Source organism: Prinia subflava, chromosome 18, assembly GCF_021018805.1.
Source record: "Prinia subflava isolate CZ2003 ecotype Zambia chromosome 18, Cam_Psub_1.2, whole genome shotgun sequence".
In the NCBI taxonomy this organism is placed as follows: Eukaryota; Metazoa; Chordata; class Aves; order Passeriformes; family Cisticolidae; genus Prinia; species Prinia subflava.
Window position 1 is genome coordinate 14,184,716 of NC_086264.1, and position 23,640 is coordinate 14,208,355.

At 47.7% G+C, this 23,640-nt stretch overlaps 2 protein-coding genes across 9 annotated transcripts in view; one reads left to right on the forward strand and one right to left on the reverse strand.

Moving 5' to 3' along the window:
- Positions 1-21,016, forward strand: TMEM150C (transmembrane protein 150C). 8 transcript variants are annotated; one of them, XM_063415163.1, is made up of 8 exons: positions 245-318; positions 5,497-5,638; positions 10,554-10,638; positions 11,652-11,705; positions 11,796-11,828; positions 11,930-11,997; positions 15,393-15,520; positions 17,876-18,815. In XM_063415163.1, the coding sequence occupies exons 2-8, from the start codon at positions 5,632-5,634 to the stop codon at positions 18,314-18,316; spliced, it is 816 nt and encodes a 271-aa protein (XP_063271233.1). In that variant the 5' UTR covers positions 245-318; positions 5,497-5,631; the 3' UTR covers positions 18,317-18,815. The 8 variants fall into 8 exon arrangements, with proteins under 8 accessions (XP_063271239.1, XP_063271233.1, XP_063271235.1 ...); XM_063415162.1 differs by lacking the exon at positions 245-318 and adding an exon at positions 442-581; XM_063415168.1 differs by lacking the exon at positions 245-318 and having other exon boundaries at positions 17,876-18,053; positions 18,673-21,016.
- ENOPH1 (enolase-phosphatase 1) overlaps positions 20,794-23,640 on the reverse strand; it is an 8,793-nt gene continuing 5,946 nt past the window's right edge. Inside the window, exon 6 of the mRNA XM_063415171.1 lies at positions 20,794-22,919. Within this exon, the coding sequence (XP_063271241.1) occupies positions 22,780-22,919 (140 nt within the window). The 3' untranslated portion in view covers positions 20,794-22,779. The remainder of the gene's footprint in view (positions 22,920-23,640) is intronic.

Here is a 23,640-nt window from a genome sequence, read left to right on the forward strand (position 1 = left end):
TAGCTGCTGGCTCTGGGAAGGGCGGGCAGGGAAGAAGGCAGAGCAGGGACCCTTTCGCACGGCCGCACCGGGCACAGCCAGCGGGACCGCGCGGTGCTGCGGCTGCACACGGGGTGTGCTGCTGGCTGTGGCCCAGCATCCCGAACCCTGCGGTCAGAGCGACACACGGGCTCCACTTCCAGCGGCCCAGTAGTGCTCCGGGGCCCCCAGTGGCCGCGGCGGCTGCGGGCCCGCCCGTCCGGGGCGGGGCTCGACGGGGCGGGGGCTCGGACCCAGCCCGGCCGCGCTCGCCGCCGCTGGAGCCGGAGCCGTGCGCAGGTAGGAGCCGCTCCCGGGAGCCGCGGCCGGGAGCGCCAGACACCCCCTCCCGCTCGGTCCCGTCTCGCTGTCGCCCCGCCCTGTCGCCAGTCGTCGCCCCGGCTGCGGTCCAGCTGCCCGCGGCGGCCGGGGAGCCCCGAGCTGCGAGTGGGGCAGGGCCGGGGGCGTGGGGCGCCGCAGAGGCTGCAGCCTGCGGCAGCAGCCGAATCCCTGCGCCCCCTGTCCTGGAGCGTCCTGGGTCACGGCAGATGGACACGGGCTAGGTAAGAGCATTAGAGCCGCTTCACCCAGGGCCTGAAGGACCCAGGTGTGGAAGACCTCTCCCAGGTCATGATTTTGGCATCCCTCTCACCCATGAATCCCTCGGAGGAATCCACCCCTTCGGCGCTGAGGGATGTGGTGGTGACAGGACTCGGCAGGGTCTCTCGGCCGGTTTGCTGCATAAGGGTCTGTGAAGAAGCTCACCTGGGTTGAGGCTGTGGAGTGGGACAGATCCTGCCTTCCCCTGATCCTGTCAGGACATGCCGGCTGTGTCCGGTTAAATTCCGTGGAGGGAATTTAAGTGTCGAGAAGGGCTGTTCAGCTGTGCTGAGGTGCCTCAGGGAAGGAAAGGTGAGATCCTCTCTCTGAGCGATGGAAAGGTGCTGGGTGCTGATGTCCTAGGGTCGCTTGGGATCTCAGCTTTTAGTTAGAGCATCATGCTTGTGCCAAACCTTTGATTCAGAGACGTTATGCTATAAAGGTTGTGGAAATTATGAGTTAACCTTTCTGCCTTTTTGGTTTTACTTTTTATTTTTTTCCTTCTCAAGCAAAGCTACTTGTGAAAGTGACCCTAGGGGCTGTCTGATCGACATTCACACAGTCCTCATGCCAGGGCAATGTACACATGTATGGTTAATTAGGAATAGCAATTCATTATAGAAGAGGACAGTGTATGAAAGGTATATCCTGACACTGCCTGTTGTGCCTTGCTCAAACAGATGACAGTGCCTAAAAGAAGGGGACTTGATTCTTGCCTACTTTCTGCCTTTGGGTAATGGGATGAAGACAGGGGACTCCTATCTGCTTGACAAATGTCTTGCTCCTGATTTCACCACTGAACTGTTAAAAGCCAAATTGTTTTCTTATGGTTATCCATGCCCAGCTGTCAGCATTTTCTGAACCTGGGTGCTGAAAGTGCAGTTGTTTCTTTTCCCCTTTTAAGATTCTTTGTGCTGCAGTGTTTTCTTTTCAGATGCAGAGCAGGGATGTGTGCTTGTATGAACACTAATGTTTTCAATAGTTTTGGGATTTTTTTTTTCTTGGAAGAAATGTCATGTCCATGGTTTTCTCTCTTCCCCTAGCCATTTCCAGGCAGCCTGAGATTTCAAAATTGCAGTTTGGCCCAAGAGAGAGACCTTAAGGTCCCAGTCCTGCAGTCCAAGCTGAAGCAATGAGCTGTGATTGCAGGTTAAGTGGGAGCAAAGAAGCGAAGAAAGGTCTGTGAGAAAAAAGAAAGATGATCCTTGGCAATATATTGGGAGGGATACAGTGGGATAGGGGATGGTGGCAGGTGAGGAGGCTGCTGCTGCAGTAGAAGACTTGGACCAGGACTCTGAATGCACACTTCTCTGTGTCACTGATTTCCAGTGTGACATCTCAGCAAGCAAATTGCTGGTCATGTTGTCTAAAATAGGAATAATTGTGGGGTTTTGCTGTCTTGAGGAGACTTGCAAAAATCTCTCCTTGCCTTAGTTCCCTGCAGGTTGTGGAAGAGGTCACTTGAGGTTCAGGGATGAGGGCAGGATGAGAGTGAAAAGGAAGAAAAACACATTGGGAACAGGGGGAGACAGAAGAGCAGAGTGAATGGGAGGAGAGGAAAAGACTGATGAAGCTTCAAAAACCATGAAAGGAACTGTTAAAACGGCTATAGGTTACCTCACATGGGGTTTATTGCACATTTTTATGCTGAGGTTGCTGCTGGATGGTCCTGCTTACCAGGGAGAGGTCTGGGCTGCCTCTCCCATGGGGTAGCAAAGGGAAGGGAGCAAAAGCCTGGAGGATGTGGGCTGATCTGCTGCAATGGTGGGAAGAGTGTCCAGCATTCTCCCTGCAATTTCCTGAGCTGGGGCAGGTCCAGGTACTTAGGGAGAGAACTTCTGCTCTTGCTGTATTGTTTCCTGCTTCCTGTGAGGAACCACTGGTATTAATAGTGGTGACTGCCTAAACCAGAAGAGCCAGTGGCCCTTCAGTTTTGGCATCACAGGACTGCAAGAGTGAGTTTTGCCTGGCCAAGACGCTGAGGATGGGCACAGCTTTGTCAGAAAGAGCCTCCTCAGTGTGGTCTTGGCCCAGCTGAATGCTCTTAGAGGTGCCTTAATGTGGTCTCCTACAGGAAAGTCTGTCTCTGAGAATATTTCAATAGACTTAAAAAGTAATAATCTCTCTGGATTCAATATAGAGGCTGCTCACACAGGCTTGGCCCCTGTTTAACAGCTGTTCCTTGCTCCCCTCTGTCTGCTGTGTTTGCTTGAAGGGAAACACTGTATGGCACCTTCCTACTGTAGCTCACCCAAACACCCTACAAACAGCAATTTATGGTTGTAGCAGCTTGTGGCACTGGTGAACAAAGGAATTTAATTCCTACAAATAAGGAGCGCTGGCAGTGAAGTGATGAACACTACAGAAATGCCTGTCTATGATTCCTTACCTTGCACTTTGGCTCTCAGGGCAAATGATTTCCACGGGTCTGAACAGAGTCAAAAGACAATCCCTGTGCCAGAGAGGGCCACTTCAGGGGAATGACAAAAGCCAGGTCATGGGTACTGCACGTCCATTCCTTGTAGCTCAGCACCTTGTTGCTTTGCCCTCTGGGGCTTTGGTGGTTAACACGTGAAGAAGAGAACCTCTTTCTGTGGAGGAGGAGCAAGGTACTCAGGGTGAAGAGGTTGATGAGGGAAAACTGTCCTGAGAAACAGCATGCTCTGCCACAGTCCCTAACAGCTCACAGGCCTTGGGTGTTTTCCCCATGACGAGTTGCATTTACCAAAGGAAATGCTGCTCTGGGGACAGCGTACATCTCTCCAAAAGTGTAGAGCTGCGAAGTGCAGTGAAGAAAGGAATTTATGCTTCCAAAAGGTGAATAGAAGAGAGGTGAAAGGGATAAGAGAGATGAAAGACAGGGTAAACAGATGAGAGAAGCCCTGCTTACACCCCATAAGAAGCTCTGTAGCTTGAGTGTGTATTTTCTGTTTGGTGGGGAAGAAACAGTGGCAGGGTAGAAAAGGCAGGGGAACCTGGAATTTTTCTGGCCTTGCAGGGCGTGTACTCTCTCGTCCATAAACTGCAGAAGAAGAAATTACGATCAGGAGAAAGGTTCTGCCAAGGCTGTTCCCCTGGGCTTAGTCTGTTTTTATTTACCTTCAAAGCTATTTGTAAGTCAACACTTGAAGTTTCACCTCCCTGTTAAATGTTCTTTGCCACTCCCAACACTTATATTGTTTTCCCGATAATGGGACAAATCTTTTGGGCATACTTCCTTCCCTCTTCAGATATAATGTGTGTCTTGGCTTTGCTTGTCACACGCATATGTGTGAAATGATTGGAGACATTTGTGATTTTTGGAACTGAGGAGCAAATAAAACACCTCTATCAATTGTTTATTAATACCCTGTCAGGAGCTCCATACATTATGGGAGGAGAAACACTCAATCTGCTTGTTGCTGCTTCATTAGATTGTGGTCATTAGATAGGGGTGGTTGAGGTGGAGGGCAATCACTGGACAGCCTGTCTGCACCGTGCCTCTGACTTCCTGGGCTTTGCCATAACATCAGCCTGCATTTCTGTATTGCTTGAAGAGCAAGGAGATGTTTTCAGAGACTCTTTCCTCACAGCACAGCTGAAGCAGGGAGAGCTTTGCTGTCTTTTTTTTTTTTTTTTTGAGGAGACAAATAACCCTCCTCATTTTCCAGCAACTCTTTACTTTGGGGGTTGGCTGAGACTTGGAAGTAAGTGCCCTTCTCACAAACCAAAGGATTCTGAAGGGGAAGATATGCTCTTGTGGTCCTGGTGGTAGTGTGAGACTGTGGGTTTGGTCTGCGTTGAGACTCTGCTAGATATTTCCCTTGTATCTCAGAAGTCTGGTGTAAGCGACCCCAGTCTTGAGTAACTCTGTGTTAAGGAAACTTCCATGTCTGACCACCCAGAAACCACTCTGTCAGTCACACTCCCGCCACCCTGGGCTGTCACTGCTGGGATTGAAGCCCTTTCACAGTGGGTGGTTCCATTAAGCTGATGTGTCCCTTGCTTGACTCCCCACACACCCCACATTTACACAGTCAGACAGGTTTTCCTCACTGCCTGGACCCCAGGATTCCCGTAGCAGAGTCCCAGAAGCCTGGACCTTTGAAGCAGTTTAATCATGGTGCAGTAACACCATAACAGCTTGAATTGATGCCCTCAGGGAGATTCCCTGCAATAAAGAATCCCTGGCCTTTTATACCCTCACAGTCTGGGTGCCCATTCCAATCATGATATTTAGTCTTGGGCCTTCCCACTGTGTATTTGGGTTCTACAGAGTTTCTGGGTGACCAGCCACCCTTGGTCAGGGCCACAGGTCTCCATGTCCTTTACTAGGCAAAGAGTGGATGCCAGGTCATGGCCCCTTGTATGTGGCTCCAGCCGCCACCACCACAACCTGCTCACCAAGCTACTGCTTATGTTCCTAAACATCTGCACTTGCAGGGAGCGAGGCATCTGCCCTGGGAGGTGGGCAGTCCAGCACACCCTGGGAGGACTCAGTGGGAGCTGGTTGCCACCTGACTTGTGCAGCCCCTGAGGTCAGGAGGAGCTGGGATGGCTATATCTTGCAGTGAGTGCTTCCTAGAAGAATGGGATTCCTGCAGCAAAGAGACTCACACCAACTGCAAAATGCAGTTCTCAGCTCAGAGAACCTGGCTGCTGCTGCCTGGTTTCACTGCCTGCTGCCCCAGCTCCTGTCTGAACCGGATGTTACCTTCTGCCTTACCCAGCTCCTCTCTCTGCCTCCTTTACCTATTCGCATGCTAAGGGCCATGACTGCCCAAGCCCTGCGCATAATATGAGCGGGACCTCATAGAAGTCAGAGTGATCTGCCGTAGGTCCGTGGAGAACACCCCTTTAGTGCTGTGGTGGCAGATCATATTAATGTTTCTTTTCTAGCACCAAGGAGCGTGGTCTGGAAGCGGGGCGTGCCTGGTTCGTGCAGCACCAAATGCGAGACAGGCAGACTCAGCCCACAGAAGGTGAAAGTCAGCGTCTCTGGCTGTAACACAGCAGCTCCACACTGGTTGCTAAATGGCCTGTAAGTACTTACACTCGTGTGTGACCGAGAGTGAAGGTTGTGGGGCAGCAAGAAGCAGAAAACCAAGGGCACTTTTTGAACTACAGTGGGATGTACTGGATTCAGGACCCAGCAGTGCTGCTGGAATATCTCTGGGTCAGACACTGTGGATATCAGTAAGTCCTTTTCTGCCCCTCTTTTTTGGTGACTGGAAGGTTTCATTCCTTTGTTGCACTTGGCCCATCTCTGATAGGTTTATTTTGGCCAGACCATTTAATTTGCAGTCACAGTGTGTGAAATGAGACAAAAAACTTGTACTGATGTTGCCGTGGGTGAAAACATTGCCTCTCAGCATTGCTGCAGAATTACTGAAGCATCTCTCCTGCTTCTCCCATGCACAACTCAGAGATGTCTTTACCTTTTCGCATTCCTCTTGTATAAATGAAATGAAAATGGCATTTCTGCATATCCGTGAGATGGTAGCTGGGTACCTGGAACAAGCAGAACATCCTGCCCTGCTGACAGAGGAGATCACTTCTTTTCTTGTTACCCCACCATTTTGTTATGTATTTACAAGCCTCTGCCACATCTTATCTCTCATTGTGCCTCACACTGAAAACCTTGAGATAAACCTGAAAATGCCCTGTTTTGTTTTGTTGGCATTTGTGACTTGTGGGTGGCAGGTTATATAATGTGCTGGTTTGTATCCACTCAGTTACACTGATTAGCTATCAAGTGACTGTGGTTATTTTTGCTTTTAAAAGCAACAGAGAGCAACAGAGAGCTATAGTGGGCTCCCTCAAAAGACAGAATGTGTTTGTTCCCCTTTGATTGTTGCTGACTGTCAGCAATTCTTTATGATTTGCTCTATGTTTTGAACAGTGTCCTCCTTCTCTCAGTGCTCCTGGCTTTGTACCTGTTCTCTGAAATAACCCAGTGGCCTAGAGCTGTGAAATGCAGAAGTGTTTCTCTGGCTTATTATGCATTTCAAATGCATCTGCATGCTTTAGTCTTGAAAAAGATGTATGACTCTGTTAATGTGGTAATTTTGTCCTTCCTTACATTCCTGTTCTCTGGTGAAAGGAACTTCAGGAGGAGCCTGTAACTTTACTTGACAGAGGAAGTTAAGATGTCCATATTAAATGAACCTTGAGCAAGCAGCAGTATATGTTTGGTGAGCAGCCTGCTGTAATTGAAGTGTGTACATTAGAGGAATGGAAGCTTAATTGGTTGAGAGTGTATAGTGAGGCAATGGGAAAAAAAAAACCCAAAAAAACAGAGCAAGCAGCTGACAGTCTAAGCAGATTTAGACATAAAAATGGAATGGGAGATGAGTAAGCTTGCATTGAGAGAAATTCTCAAGACACACACCGGGCCAGTGCTAATGTGAAACTCTTTTCAGTTCTGCACCTTGATTCATATTAGCTGACAGCAGCAGCACACCTCAACAGGGGTTTTGCAGTGCTGGTGTGTGTCAAGAGGGACTGGAAAACCACATGTGAGCTTTTGAGAAGGTAGGCTGGGTCAGCTTTGATACTGAAAATGTTTTTGTTAGTTTGTGAATCTGTTGCACCTTGAGGGCTTTCTGTTGCTGAAGGCCTTCCTGTGCAAGCCTTAGCGATGGAAGACAAATGGGTATGGGAAATTACCAACTGCCTCTTGGATGCAGTGTGTTTATTTGGGAGAACATGGGCTGGCAGAGATTGCTGTTGTTGCCAGCTGGAGTTGACTGCTTGGATTTGGCATCACTGGACATGGCAGCATCGCAGAACAGAGCTGTGGAAAGAAGCTTGGCTTTATGTCATCTCTGTGGAGCAATTAACTGTCAAAGAGTTTGTTTCTACATTTCCCAACAAGAATTTTGGTAATTTTTCCTATCACTCTTGGCATTTTACTTTGGCTAAAGTGGTGTGGTGCTGCAGGAGAGGCTGATGTTTGGGTTCCTTGTTATCTTGTTCCTGTCTGCTTTTAGAGGTGCTGGTCTTAGTATGTGCAGAGGTCTCCCAGCTTGAAGATATAAACACTGGGGACATGAAGAGGACAAGGCTAACCCAAAGGCAGCTGCTGAGAATGATGTCTGCTGAACACTAGTGCAAAGCTAGGCAGGTTTGGCACATGTTCAGAGTTTCTCCTTTGCAAGAAGTTTGGATTACATGAAATTTTGTTCCTGGCACCTGAATAACAGCAAGGAATAAATGAGAAATGTGCGGGAGATGAGCTGTGTTTTTAAACCATCCTCTGCCCATGTGGAGATGCTGAAACATATGCAAGCATGTGTGGGCTGTGCCAATGGCCAGCATTAAAAGGTGTTGCTGTTTGAGGCCTTCGTTCCTGCTCTTGGTATTTCATCTGTCAGACACAGGTGGCTTCCTTCTTTTTAACTGGCTGAAATTAGGGTCTCTGAACTGTGGAGGCAGCTAACCAACAGGATGCTGTGCTCTGCACGGATCGCTCATTTAATATGCAATGGTTTCAGATGTCATTTTCTGTCAGTGGCTGATGGAAGGGGACTTTGTGTGGCACAGTGAATATTAAACAGAGGGCTGTTTTCCAAGGAGGTAGGTCTATAGCCATGTTGCTCTGACTCTGGGGAGGTTGAGCACTAGTCTTGGCCTTGCTCCATTTTAGAGCTCAGCACAAAACAGTGGTTTTCTAGACAGTAGTTTAACATTTCCCCACTTCATTCTGGCCTGGAGTCCATGTCTCTGTGTGCTGCTTCGCTGCTCTGCCTGGGGGAAAAGCCCTTGGCACCTCCCTCTCTGCACAACAGGCAATGCTGAAATAGCTTTTTCCATGCTGGGAGGTGGAGTAGCTGCATTAACCCATTAATGAGGACAGGTGTTAATGGCTAGTCTTTGCCTTTATTGTGTAAATGACACTTGTGTACGTTTCCAAAGGTGAAGGGTAAATAATACGATGGTAAATGATACGAAAGAATTGTGTTACCTTGTCTCAGTCCAGCCACCACCATAGACAGTAGGAGAGTTGAGCACAGCAGTAGTGACCTTGCAGAGCAGAGAAGGGCTGGACCAGGAGGAGATGTTACCTGCTTGCTCCTTTCAGCCAAGGCAGGAGTGGGGAATTTGGCCACAATTATATCTCCCTTGCATGGCACGCTGGCTCTTGGGTGCTGTGCTACCAGAGGCTGTAAGGGACATGGTCCTGTGGCAGGTGAGGCAGCTGCCACCTGGAAGTGGTCCTTGGGATTGCTGTCACGGGTCTTTCAGTACCACAGCACCATTCCAACACCAGCTAAGGAATGCTGCTGCACTGCTGCTGAGCAGCAGGAGGAAAAGGCAAGGGCAGCACTTCATGGAATAGCTGCAATCACGACAGCCAGAGCTGTGTGTTACAGAGGGTTACAGAGATGTGACATGCTGTGTCTCCTCTGCTGGAGGAGAGGAATAGAAGTGAGATGGGAAATCTAGTCCCTCTCGTTGATAATTTATTCTGATCTGTTCACTGTGCCAAAGATCTGTGTGCACACGGGAGCTGCCTGCCTTTTAAATCAGCATACTTAATACTTGCATCACTTCATGCTCCTTGTCTGCCGTGCTCTCTGCTCCCAGGTCTGAGAAGAGACCTTATCTGACTGCTTTTCTGTCTTTTAAGGTTTGGAATTCAGCCTTACTTCAGGCTGTCTGTACAAACAGCACCAAATCGTCCTCATGGCTTTGTGCAAGTGTGGTGTGACTCTGGGCACTGCCAGGGTGTTGTTTTGTACCCCTGCTAGGTCATTTGCAGGGAAAACAAGATAGCTGACCTGTAGAGGTGAGAGTGCCATGCCTTCTACAGGGTGTGGGGAGTCTCACTCAAGCTCTTCAGCCCCTGTCCCAGTGAGGATTAGGTAACTGAGCTGCAAATGCAAGCAGGCTTGAGTGAGGCTGTCATCTCTAAGCTGTCCTGGCACCCCGGGGTGCCTCACTATGCCATGTGTGTGCTGGTGGCCACAGGGAATGCCTACCCTGCAGCAGGGAGGGGGCAGAGCACAGGGGCACAGATGCTGCTGCTCTGGTGAAAGTAAAGCAGCTGCTCGAGCTCTGAGCCTGGTGTTGTTCCCCTCTCTTTGTGTCTCTTGACTGTGCTGGTGTCTGGAGGAACATTTATGGAGGAGGACAGAGCATGAGAAAATACTGATCCATTATCAAAGGACTCACATGGAGACGTAGGACTCTGTCTGCAGCATAGCAGCGTTTCTGAATTGCACACATTACAGCAACAGCCCCGGCATTCCAGATGTTCATCCAGCGTGATCTTGCCTGGAGGACAAATGCTTCCTCGGGAGGTGGCATCCTTAGGCCACATGCAGGATTTCACAGTGCCTGCATGTCAAGAGCTGATCTGTTTGCCTCCTCCCGACTCCTGACTCCTGACTGTGTGCTAGGAGCCGGCACTGGAGCTTGGCTCCACTCTAGGTGTAGCCAGACACTATTCTTAGCTGCTTGCTGTGGCCAGGATGGGAGCTGGTCGTGTGCTTTGTGAAGATGATGACAGCAGGGGCGTCCCTGTCTCTCCATGCTGCAGGCTTTGCTGAGGCAGCGTGTGTGGAATTGGTAATGATCCTGAGTAGGAGGCTGCCTTGCCTTGTGCATGTGCTGTAGGGAATGAGAGCTGCAGGTCTTGTGCAGGTCACCTTGCACAAAATCCTTAGGAGAAGTACTTCGAAAACCACTCAAATTCTGTAGGTGTGGTTAAAAAGTCTCCCGCGCCAGGGCTCCAGTGCCTTGGTTGTTAGAAACTGTGTGGAGGATGCGGCCTGTGTGCAGCACCTTAACCCCTTGTGCCAGTAGTGACAGCAAGAAAGGTTTCTAGTGGCCATGAGGAGCTTGGTACCTTGGGCACCTGCTGTGGGGATGCCCTTCTTGCTGTCAGAAGAGGGAGGCTAAGGAGGGTGGGTGACTCAGCCCTCTGTTTTTACTTTGTTCTTTGTTTCTAGCAGGTATGGATGGGAAGAAATGCAGCGTGTGGATGTTCTTACCTCTTGTCTTTACTCTGTTTACATCAGCTGGATTATGGATAGTGTAAGTTATCTCCTGCTGGTTATTTGGGAGGCTGCTTCTCGTTAAGGAGAATCTTTTGGGTATGCTCTGCCCTTGAGCTACTGTGGGGCTGGGAAGGCATATGATAGGGGCAGGGGCCAGTCTGTGCCAGTTCATGGCTTGAAGTATCACATTTTTATCCCTGAGTCTCTGTGCTCCCCAGGCCAAGTTGCTGACCTTGCTTTCTTCCGTGTATGTGTTACTGTGAGCTGCCTGAAGAGAGACAGCCAAAAATGTAAAAATTTCCTTTAATCCCATTTTCTTTGAATGACTCAGCAGAGCTCTTGGAGAAACACTTAGGCCCTGCTTTGGGGTAGAAATTCAAAATCTGCAGCATCCAGCACCGCACTGAAAACCTGCCAGCAGCTTAATGCTGACACCTCACTTTCTCCTTAATGCTTCATGCCAAAATGCACACAAGACATGCTCTTCCCTGAGCTGGGCTCTCTCCAAGTATGCAGGCAGATGGCTGCAGCATGAATTTGGGAGTGATAAATGTGTGATCAGCAGCTATGCTCAGGCTGAGAAGCAGTTATGTTGCAGGATGTGGCATTGGCCATGGTCTGTGGATGCTGTTTTTCAGCAGCAGGGGCAGCTTAAGCCTTTTGTCTGACATCTATTGCGTGTTTTTCTTGTCCCATCCCCTCTCTATTAAAACAGCTTTTGTGGATGGAGTACCATAGTAAATCTGATGAATCAAAATGACTCAAACTAAAACTGAAAACATTCCCCTGCTGTTTAATTTTAAGGCAGCTCAGTTCAGTGACCCTGTTTGTCTACTCGATCGTGCAAATCAGATGCAACACAAAGGAAAGCATGTGGACTGAGAAATAAGCAAAACTGCCTGCTTGAGCAGAGAGAAACACAGGGTCCTCCAGCAGATCCTGCCAGTGGGTTTTGAAACACTTAATGTGTTGTTTGAGTGATATTTAGAATGGATTTTAGGATGAGGTTTTACATTATTTCCTTTTTTTTTTTTTCTTTTTTCTTCACAGGTACTTTATAGCAGTGGAAGATAACAAAATTCTCCCACTAAGTGTACCAGACAGGTAAGAGCTGTTTCTTTGAAGTAATGAAACAATTACAGCAAAATGGGAAAGAAAACCTTGAATCTTTATTCCTGTGCCTGTGTCTTTTAGGAAACCTGGTTCCAAAAGACCACCTTATATAAGGTAAATTAATTATTTTCTTCCAAGTACTGCTCTGGTTAATGGTTGTTATTTATGTGCCTTTGCCATCCTAGAATTACAATGATACACTTTATATTTTCAAGTATTGCAGGTGATGCACCTCCTGCAAGCTGTGTGTTTAGTCAAGTCATGAACATGGCAGCATTTCTAGGTAGGAACCACAACTGGAGTTTCTTTCTTTCTCTTTGTTGTAAGAGTCACTGAAACATAAGTAATATCCTGTACATATTCTTCTTGAATGTGATGATGTGAAATATTTTGAACTGTACATTTTATTGCTGCTTCTTCCCATTGCAAGGAAAGAAATGTAACAGGGGAAATACCACCTCCAGACTGCAAATGTGTCGTGGGAGGTGTGATTGTAGGTGACTGTCTTGGCCTTGGTGATCATGAAATGGTTGAGTTTAGAACCTTTGCTGTAATGAGAAGAAAAGAAATTTAGGGAATCAAAGCAGAATGGATTACCTAAATTTCAAGAAAGCAAACTTTAGGTTCTTCAGGGAGGTACTTAGCAGAATACCTCAGGAATCTGCTTTTGAGGGCTTAGGTGTCCATAAGTGCTGGTCAGTCTTTAAGAGCCACATTTAAGAAGCACAGGAGCAGGAAATCCAGCTGTGTGGGATTGTGCTCAAAGACTGGGGCAAAAGACCAGCTTGGCTTAAGAAAAAAAAGCCGCCATGTGGGCCTGGAAGAGAGGTTAGGCTTTGCAGGAAGACTGGGGAGCTGTGGTTTATATATACAGGGAGAAGACAGGAAAGGCCAAAGCTCAGTTTTATTTAAAACTGGCCAGAGTTGTATCAGACAACAAGATGAGTATTTTTAAGTATGTCAGTGGCAAAAGGAGGCCTAAAGAAAATGTTGGACAGATACTTGTTAAAGGCTGTAACCTGACTAATAGGGATGAAGAGGAAGCAGAGGCATTCAATGCTTTTTCTGTCTGTCTAATAAAATGCTGATAGACTTTGGGCTCTCCAGTCCTCTGAGTTGAAGGACTACAAGTGTGGGAGCAGTGACTGCCCATTTGTGAGCCCTGGAATTGTCAGGGACCAGATGTATCAACTGAATGCTCACAAGCCCCTTGGTCGGGGTGGGTAGGAAGGAAGGATTTTCTTGGGATTCTGGGGAGGGCCCTGCTGACTGGAAGCCAGCCAATGTTATCCCAATCTACAAGAAGGGCATGAAGAAGCACCCAGAGACCTTACAGACCTGTAAGCCTAACCTCAGTTCCTGGAAAAATGATGGTCAAGATGATATGGGCACATTTAAAGAATAATGCAATCACCAGGCACAGTCAGCATGGGCTCACAAAGGGAAAGTCCTGTTTAACAAATTCAATATCCTTCCATGATAAGGCCACACACCTGGTGGATGAAGGGAAGGTGTTGGATGTAGCTTTTCTGGATTTTAGTAAGACTTTAGACACTGTCCCTCACAGCAGCCTTCTGGAGAAGTTGTCCACCTGTGAGATCAGCAGTTTCACAGTGCACTGGGTGAAGAACTGGCTGAAGGGCAGGACTCTCAGGGCTGGAGAGAAGCTACATCTGGCTTCTGTCCAGCCACCAGTGGTGTCCCTCAGGGCTCAGTGCTAGGGCCACTTCTGTTCCATATTTTTATCAACAATCTGAATGAATGACGTGAAGGCACCGTTAGCAAATTTGCTGGTGATCCCAAACTGAGAGGTGCTGTTGACGTTCCTGAGAAACCAAGTGCCTTCCACTAGAACACAGAGGTGTTCTAGATAGCTGGAACATTGGACAGTGATTAATGGGATGAAATTAAACAAGTCTAAGTGCTGTATCCTGCACCTGGGATGGAGTAACACTGGACTCAAGTATAAATGGGAAGAGGACGTGGAAAGGGAGGTGTGGATCTCTTCCTCCTCAGATCCAGTGACAGGACACGTGGGAATGATTCAAAGCTGCTCCAGGAGTTGTTTAGATTGAACATTAGGAAGCATTTCTTTACTCAGAGGGTGGTCAAACACTGGAAGAGGATTCCTAGTGAGATGGTTGATGCCTTAGGCCTGTCACTGTTTAAGAAGCATCTGGACAATGCCCTTAAAAACATGCTTTAACTTTAGGTCAGCTCTGAATTGGTCAGGCAGCTGAGTTTGATGATTGTTGTAGGCCCCTTCCAACAGAAATAGTCCATTCTGTTCTAATCTCTGCTTTGTGGATAAAGTCAATCTTTCCTCTGCTGTATTTGTGTACTTCTGAAAGCTGCTTTTGGCTTGTATCTCTGACCACCTTACTTATGTCAAAGCTAAAGGAGAGGAAAGCTATAGAAGCATGCTAGAAATGTGGGAATTTCTGAAATTGAAAATACCATTGTTTTGCAGGTAATGCTTTTTATCCCCTTTTGTCATTCCCATCAGGTTTTAGAGAAAGATCATATAATTTCAGCAGTCTGTATTGTAGAAATAGAAATTTAAAAGTTCCTGTACGTGAGCTTGAGTAGTCACAGGTGGCTGTCCCAAGCAATTGCCTGGGGATGAAAAATAGAAATCCTCTTTTTGGGTGGGAACAAAGTTCTCATTTTTAGGGATTTGGTGTGGATTGATTGACTAGAGCAATTGTGAGAGAGTAAATTCAAATATCTTTTGCAGTTTGGGTGAAAGTGGGTATTTTTCACTTACAGTGCCCTTACTTTCCTAAAGCATTTCTTTGATATTATACCAGGGATTTTGTGGAAAATGCAGATCTAATTTACTAAGGCAGACTATTTACGACAATATGAGCTGCATGCTATCAATTTGGGCATGAGCATAAGAAGGTGTTTGACAGCAAGCAAAATTTCCCTGTTCCAACTAAATTGATTTTTAGTGGTCTGGCTTGAATTGCATCTGAAGGCCAACTGATTGCCTGGCTTTCTGTGTTGTTCCATGCACCATTCACTAAGGAGGGCAAGAACACACAATTTGAGTCTCTTGTGGGGTGATGCCGTATCATATGACATATGATATATCATATTTATCGTGTATCATACACCTTAGTGCTTGGGGGAATTGTTAGCTTGGAAGGAATGTTATTCTATTCTTTGTGGAAAATTAGTGCAATATTTTGGCTTATGGTTGTGGCAACAGAACTTGTTCCAGAGGAGGTGAAGAGGCAGTGGGTGTTATGGCAAACCCTGCGGAGATATGTATGTGCCATTCATATGCTTTTTAATACAAGTGGGGTTTGACTTACCTCCTCCAGGAGAGCTCAGGACTCGTGAGTGAAGTGAAGCAATGCAAGTCCAGGTGCCACTAGGTGAACGCATGGTGTGCATGTGATAGGAGCTTCACAGGCAAGCAGGAAGGTGTTCTTTCCCCCAGAAAATTTTGCAGACAAAGCATAATGAGAAAAGGAAGCCTGGAGCTTGCTGTAGCTGGATTCCAAGAGAAATGCTTCCTGTCTTGTCCCTGATAAGTGTGAGGGGGCTGTGCAGAAGCATAAAACTTGCCGGCCTCCAGGTATTCAGAGGAGGAGGGAGCTGTGAGCCCCCAGGCAGGTGTTTCCTGCAGCAGGTTCTACTGACGCCCCTCGCCTTGTGTTTCCTTCCCAGCGCTTGTTGTGGCTGTCCTGCGCTTCATTCAGCTGAAGCCAAAGGTGCTCACCCCTTGGCTGAACATCAGCGGCTTGGTGGCACTGTGCTTGGCCTCTTTTGGGATGACTCTACTCGGCAACTTTCAGGTACTCCTCTGTAGGTTTGGACTGCTCTGTCTGTGATGTGAGTTCACTGCTTTTCTAGTGAATCTGCTTGGGTCTTTGAATGACCTGTGGTGTGAGCCTGGGAAAAGCATGTGACTCAGCCCTCCCTTTACCTGCTCTGCCAACTCTATCTGCCACTTGTGTGCTGAGATGAAGGGCCACAATCACTTTTCACGTGTCTCCAGCAGGATTTGCACCTGCATGCTTAAACCTGACCTGCTGAGAGCCGCAGCAGGAGCCTCCTGAATCTCTTGAGCCCTGGGGAGTTGGCACAGATGGTAAAAGGGTTGAGCGGGTAGTTTGCAGACACATCTGTGCAAACAGATGCACAAATGCCCGTACAAATTTAGCAGACAGCTCAGTGTCCTTCTTTTAAAACATATGTTGCTTTAAATCCACCTCTTGCTGATCCCCAGACCTGCCAGGAGAAGGACACAGCAGAGGAGTGCCAGGGTTTTTTCAGATGTGATGGGTGTGCGGGTGAGGGCCCTCCCATTCTCCCTCAGTCATGCAACGTTATAGGAACAAACATCTGCCACATCTGTAGGGATGAGTGTTCCCTGTGATCACGATTGTGTCTGTCAGCGCTGCAGTGAAAATCAAGGTGTTAGAGTCAGTGGGGCTTGGGTTTGACTCTGAGGCTCTGCCTCTCACTGGAGTGCAAATTATGACCCCCAATAATGGCAGGAGCTGAGAAAGGTCAGTGCAGGCTGGCTGCTTCCCTGGCTTTGCATGACAGGAACCCAATACAGAAATGGTAATTGTTTTGTGAAGGGTGAGGAGGATCTCTTTAGATTGTACAGTCATTGAAGGAACTGGTGACCTTTACAGTTGACTTGTTATTTGTCTTTTTGAATGAGGTGTGAGATAATTTGACTTTTATGGACTTGGTCTTCCTAACTCCACAGCACAAGCCCAAAACCCAGGGTCTTGTTTTTTCAAAAGAGCTCCCCAGCTAGGAATTATGAAGACCTTGTAACAGCTTTATCTACCTCTGAGAAGAGTATTTCTAGTACAGACAGGCAGTAGGAAACAGTTTGACCTCTCCTTCTTTTTTTCGCTCTTCAGAGCAAATTATTATAATTTAACAGTAGATGCTTTGAATCATGTCTGGCTATAAATTCTGATTATTCTCTGATAATCTGATTCTAGCTGTCCTTTCCTTGTTAGTCACCTGTATCCTTTCTTAGATCTTATGCCAAACATGAAAACCTGCAGTAATGCGACCTTAGTCTGTGCTTCTCCCTGCTTGACTGCTGAGCTGAATGGGGCATTAAATCATAGTTCTGGAAAATTATCCATTGGATGTTTTAGAGGCACAATATAGCTGTGAGTCCCTTGCAGTGCTAACTATCTTAGGAAAGGCAGCTTAATCCCATTTTTGCCTGAATGATTATTTGGACCTACCATTGAAAGAAATTCAGGGTAGAGAGGAGGGGGGATATCAGTGGAGGCACAGCAACTAGATTGGTGTCCTGTAGATTGTGTCTTACTTGATGGGTATTTGTTAAATCAAACAGGAATTAGGGCTGCAGGGAGAGGTTACAGACTGGTGGTTTCTTTTCTAGAAAAGCCCCAGAGGCAGAGCGAAAATGGAAATTGTTTGGCTTAAGTCCATTGCTGGGCTTTTTGAATGGATTGCAGCCTCAAGGGATCTTTTTGCAGATTCGTGCTGATTGAACCTGGCTGTCATTTTGCCTTGAAGTGTTGCACAGTCACTGAGCCCTGTTAGACAGGGCAGCCCAAGGAGCAGGGAAGCACTGGCACTCCAGAGAGGTTGGGTTCATGTTGCCTCAGACCCCAGTGGTCGAGAACAGGCAGAAGAGGAAATTTGGTGGGAGAAACTTGCCAAACCAGGAGCGTGTATTTGTGTTTTGGCTTGTGCTAGCTCAAGGGGGTGCCAAGGGTCTGTGCCCTGCAGCTGGCACTGCAGTGCACAATATGAAAGTGCACAATATGCGTCCATTGCAGGGAGCTGTACAAGATCCACAAGTGGGTTGTCCTTGCCTGCCCTGGCCATCACTTCAAGCCAAAGAAGAATTTATTTCTGAGCTCTGCATTTGTGAGTCTTGCCAGGGAGCTGTGGAGACAGTCCCCAGGCAGCTGTATTTTCCACGGTGCTCTTGGGCTTTGGCAGAAGATCTGCTTGACTGTGACAGCTGTCAGCTCACCTTGGTTATGTTACACCTTACACCTCTGCCAAGAAGAAACGATACAGCATCTCTGTCTCACACCCCAGTGATCTCCACTCTCCCCTACCCCACCTCAGCAGCAGTCCTGTTAGCTATCAGATAATTCCTGTTGTGTCCAGGCAATCACTGTTTTATTTATTCCTAGCTTTCCAATGATGAGGAGATCCACAACGTGGGCACATCGCTGACCTTTGGCTTCGGGACATTGGCGTGCTGGATCCAGTCTGCCCTTACCCTCAAGATCAACCTAAAGAATGAGGGGCGGAAAGCTGGGATTCCACGAGTGGCTCTCTCAGCCAGCATCACCCTCTGTGTGGTGCTCTATATCCTTTTGTCTTGCTCCCCGGGAAGCCAGGTATTGTGTATGTTCTGCAGCAGGTCTTCTCACACCTGTCCTAGGATCTCAAAGCATTTTGGAATGCTACTCACTCTGTCTTCATGGCAATCCTATTTCAGTGCCATACTGTGTAGAGTGATGCTTCCAGATTTCACAGAAAGGGACAATTTTGCAGGTGATGTAAATAGAATGAAATATTTCACAGTGTGGGTTGAAAGGTGTTCCAATTGCCTCTGGTGGGTGCAGTGATCTGATCCAGTTCCCACTGGGAAGCTCCTGCCAGGTAGGCGCCCACAGCCAGGTCCTCTCTTGGTGGCTCTGTCCCTGGCTAGCTGGATGCTCTCTGCACCTGAGTCTTCCGTTCTGTAAATGTTGATCACCCTGATCCGGGATTGGGAAGTCCTTATAGGAGAGCTGCTGTGCTCCATGGGCATCATTGGACATCTGACATCCCTTTCATCTCGAGCATCACATTCACACTCCACTCATGACGGCTGGATGGGTTGACTTATACAGGTGACTTTGTTCAGATTTTTTTCCTTGTTGGCTTTCAAACTGGTTGGTGTCTCTGCTCCCACTTGTTCTCCTTGACTTTCCTCTTCCAGATTTCATCCTCATGGCCCAGGGCATTCACATGCATGCTTCCAGGATCCAGTGGGGCCTAGTGATGTGCTTCCTGTGCTACTTTGGCACCTTTGCAGTGGAATTCAGGCATTACAGATTTGAGATAATTTGTTCTGAGTACCAGGAAAACTTCCTGAGCTTTTCTGAAAGCTTATCAGAAGCCTCTGAGTACCAGACAGATCAGGTGTAGCCTGTCCTCTGGCAGGGGGGGAGGGGGGCAGGTGTGGTCCCATGGTTGAAACATGACCTCATTTACACTTTTTTAATGAGTTTCTTTTCATGCACAATCATGACGGTATTGCCCAAGGGCTCTGATGGTGGCTATCTCACTAAGAGCCAAACAACCAGAGTTGTCTACTGGAAGAGGAGTGGATCCATCTCAGCAGCAGCATGAGAGAGCACAAGCTGCTTAGTTGGTGTCACCAGGGACTCTTTCTGAGTGGCTCTGTCGCACTCCAGTTGTTCAAATCATTCAGCAGCCTGTCCTTCTGACGCCCCTCTGAAACCAGCCCTGCTCAGCCCACCCCGCAGAGAAGGAGGTGAAGGAAGCAGACTTCTTCAAACAGCAAGAGTCTTCAGGAGTCACAGGTTCCTGAGGCACTAGACTGCATTTTCCATGTGTTTCTCAGGTTGTTTGCTTTGCTGCCAACCAGGGAACTTGGTAGGGGTGAGCAAGAACAGCTGCTTCTTCAGAACCTGGAATCAGATACAGAAGACCCCAATGGACTCGTTTTTATGGCAAGCAGGCAGGCATTTCTTCCAGCCTGGAAAGCAGCCGATGGTAAATCTGGGTTTGGAAGGAACTGTGCTGTCATCAGGTGAGACTTAGCTGATGCTGCCTTGCAGCCAGTCAGATCATCCCCAGGCCAGAGGGGGTGACACAGTGGGATGCTGTGCTTGGCTTCCTGTTGGGAACTGGTAGGAGTGAGGTGCTGAATTAAGATGAGAATGTCTGTGTGCTCTGAAGACAACCCAGAAAAGGCTGCTTTTTCCGTGTGCAGTGCTTCCACAACACATTGTGTATAGTATTTCAAAAGCTTTTAAAATTTTTTTTAAATGTTCACTGAGGGGGAAAACATTGTGTTAGAGAGATCAGGCTCATCTGCCACGAGAACAGTGCCACTGGTTCTGGGCACAGGGTTTGGTTTTGCTCCTTGTGCAAGTCAAACTTCTACATGCTGGTTTGGGCTCTGGGTCCCTCAGTGTGGCCAGTAGTCCTGAGTGGAGCCTACCACAGGTTTAAGTGGGCTTCCAAGGTGCCAGGAGCGAGTTCTGCCTCGGAGGCTGGGTGATCTGCCTGAGGGCTGGAGGTGTGAGAAGGGAACAGCAAAACCAGAAGGGCTTCTCCCTCCCTAAAGGGAGGTTTTCAAACAGAAGGTCTCTTTTCAGAGAAGGAGCTTAAAACCCAATTGAAAACCTGATTTTGGGAAGGCTGCTGTATTGGCTGGGCAGGGGAGTGATGGGAGTTGCTCCTCATGAACATGGCTCCTATTTTCCTCCACAAATCAAGTTCTGCTTAGGTTTGTATCTTGTCGGAGCTGCAGGAAAACAAGCAGAAATTAAAATGGTAGGGAAAGGCACTTGAAGGGGAACTGTGGCATTTCTGAGAGGGAAAAGGCAAAAGGGCATTCAGTCTTCTGCAAAGGTCAAAGGCCTCTCCTGAGAGGAAGAACAGTTGAGACAAACTGTGTGTTAAATAGAAAGCTTTCAGTGAGCCCTTTATTTTCTGTGCACCAAAACTTGTTCTCAGGCAGCTGTTACAAATCCAGAACGTTTTGGCCAACAGAGGGTTTTTGTGGATTTCTGAATGCTTCCTCCTTGTAGCAGTGTCATTAGTGGCAAACTTTCCTGGAAGGATGTGCTGAGAGTGGCCAAGGACACAGCAGTGTGAGGTGCCAGCTCCCTAGAGGCTCATATAGGGATCTCCTCCTGGGCAAGAACAGGAGGGGACAGTCTGGAGAACATGCAGGTGGAGATCCTCTTGCACGGGCACACACTCAATCCATATGGAGCACAAAATAGCAATTGGTTGTAAGGAAGTTTTACTGTAAATAGTCCACTGTGACTTTTTCTTCCCCTAACTAATTATTACTTTCAGTTTATTATTTTAGCTTTTGTAATTTTATTGAAAGGGGAAAAAAAGAATATGTGGTTATTTTTTTTCCTTTTGCTCCTTTTCCTATATGCAATCCAAACTGAACTTCAGGTTTTTAGTGATAATTCTGTACATTTCTTAGAGTATTTCTAACAGCACATTTCAGTAAACTAAATAACAACTGATATACACTGAAACATGACCACTAAATAAATGCTTTTATGGAGAAAGTGAGCTTTATTTTTGTCCCTATGCCAAGCATAGCTTTCTGATGGCACAGGCAAAACAAAGGGTGAGTATTTATTTAGTGTAATGATTAACATTATCACTTAAGGAAGCCAGGGACCATTCAGCCATGCAGATACACTTATTGTAACAACACTTACCAGCAGGCTCTTTCTAGGAGCAGGATCACACCCATTACACAGCTCAGAAAGGCATCTGGACTAATTGCCCCACAGCCTGACCTGCTACTATTTTCAGAAGGGCTATGCTGGCACAATGTGGTTTCCTCCCCAGGTGCCTCTCTCTTCCTTGTTCTTTACCTATCAGCCTCCCTCAACAGGGACAGCTGTAGATGTAGATCAGAGCTCAAGAAGGCAGCATGCAGATATTACATTCTGGCTAGCTGTGAGGGCAAGAGACCCATGCATGAAGTTCCAGCAACAGAGAATGGGGGAATGGGGATTTCAGACAGGAGTTTCAGACTGCCTATGACTCCACTACTACCAGGTATAACCTACCTGAGCTCTCACTCTCAGCTGAGCCACAGCTGAAATCCTGAAATGGTCAGGGAGGTAGTAAAGCTTCCTTGGCAGGACAAGGTTGCTGCCTTAAAGAAAGGACTGGGGAAGGGGAAAGCAGGAACACAGTGTTCACAGGTTTAAAAATAAAATTTTAAAAATGCCTTTTAGGTGCTGGGATCACTGGTGCTAAGACAGGAAGGCTAAATGCTTTGATGGAGTGAACACAATGAAAGCAAAGTTGTGTTTTTTACTAATTTACTAATTTTACTAATTTACTAATTAGGAAAAGCTCCATGACCATCTGATCTACATTGGCACAATTTAGGTAGGAGGAAAAGGTCAGGGGTTTAATTCTCATCAAATGCAGCAGGATGTCTGCCCTCAGGAGCTGTTTGTCAAGGTTTGCTCACAGCTGACCAGTGCTATGCACGTGTGACTGGCTGGAGAAGGAGCTCCACAGGTCAGTGCTGATATACTTCAGAAATGCTGTCAAGCTGACTTTGGGGTTCAGCCAGTTGTATCCTTTAGCCCAGCACCATGATGCAGCGGTGAAGTGTGTCCAGAATTTAATTTTTAAAGCTGTATTTGTATATACTCGACTTCATTCTGGGTAGGCTGGCTGTGGAGCTCTAAGCAGCTTCCAAATGCAAGTTGTACTGTTTTGTACCTAGAGCTGCTGCAGACACAGCCAAGATATACGTTGTTCCTTGCCTAAAGAGCTTGCCTGCAGCAAGGTCTGGCTTTTTCTGAGGCAGCCCAAACCTACAATTGGCATTTTCCTTTGGGAATCCTAACTGTAAATGTTTTTGACTTAGCCAGAAATCCGATCTGCAGGGAGAAGCTCACATATCCCCCTGTGGTCCCCAGCACTCCCTCTGGGACAAGGGGACATAAACCTTGTTTGCAGACTGCTCCTAGAAATGACAGAGCTCACGTTGGGGCATCTCAGCACTAGATTTCAGTGGATGAGTCTGAAGGAAGCATGCCTGTAGCTAACTGCTAGGCAGGAAAGGGGAGGAACAGCAGGGCTCATGGTGCTGCTCCCTGCCCTGTTCCCAGCTCCAGCTGGCAGCAGGCTTCTGTCCTACTGCACAAGGGACCCCATACCATACTCTCCATCCATACCTGCCTGCATGAGGCCCAAGACATAATGTGGATTTGGTCTGAAATTCTGATTATGGACAATAGCTAACATTTCACAAGGACAATTAGGTGAAGCACAGTCTTTTGTGCGTGCACTGCTTTCCCTAAGTGGAGGAAGGCAAGAAAAGTTCGGTGAAAGACGAGATGAGGCTGTAATAGGATTTCTCATCGTCCGTCAGTCCTGCGTTGCCTGGTCTGATCACCACAGCCACGTGAGTGTCTGCCTCTTCCGCTGCATTGGCTTCTGAAACAGAGAGGGGAGGGTGGAGGTGAGAGCTGCTTACTGACCTCTTCACATCAGGGTCCATAAGGCTTGAGGATGCCCCAAAACACTCAAGTGCTTTTAAAGGCTGAGACTGAGAAAGCAGCGTTTGGACGTGGCAGGGCTCTAGAGGAACCAACTCCTGGCAGACTCACTGGGGATGGCTGAAGCTGCAGGAATGGACAGGAGCTGGCTGCTTCACCATCCCCTCCCCTCTGCCAGCTGATGCCTGTCCAAGGCACCTGGCAGGCAGCATGCACCATCAGCCTCGAGTCCTGCTCCATCAGCTCGATTCCTGTCATGAGGCTGTGGTCAGCCTATGGCATTTGTGAGTCAAACACTCCCCTCCCGCAGTCACTTCTCACAAGCTTCTTTTTGCTCCCTGAGCACAAGAGGCCACTGGAAGATGATCCAGGGAAAAGGAGGTAACTACAGGCTCCCACCAGCTCTGCTGCCAAGGCTGGGGGGAAGGTAAGGACTAATTCCAGGGACTGAGCTGGCTTAGACTGAGACCCAGTGCCATTTCTGCCAGAAAGATATTTCCAGCAAACACAGGAAATTAAATTAGCTTCTCAAGCCTGGCTTTCAAGGGGTCAAGTCTTGGCAACCTTAAGCAATGTTTTCCTGCTACTCAACGCAACCTAACCATGAGTGGCACGAAGAACCAGCCATGTAGCGACACAGCAAACACCATCATTTCCCC

What these genes read in the sequence shown, in the direction of transcription:
- TMEM150C (XM_063415163.1), top strand. An exon ending in TCAGCTGGATTATGGATAGT is followed by an intron (nt 10,639 to 11,651) that starts GTAAGTTATCTC and finishes TTTTCTTCACAG; the next exon opens with GTACTTTATAGCAGTGGAAG. An exon ending in AAAAGACCACCTTATATAAG is followed by an intron (nt 11,829 to 11,929) that starts GTAAATTAATTA and finishes TATATTTTCAAG; the next exon opens with TATTGCAGGTGATGCACCTC.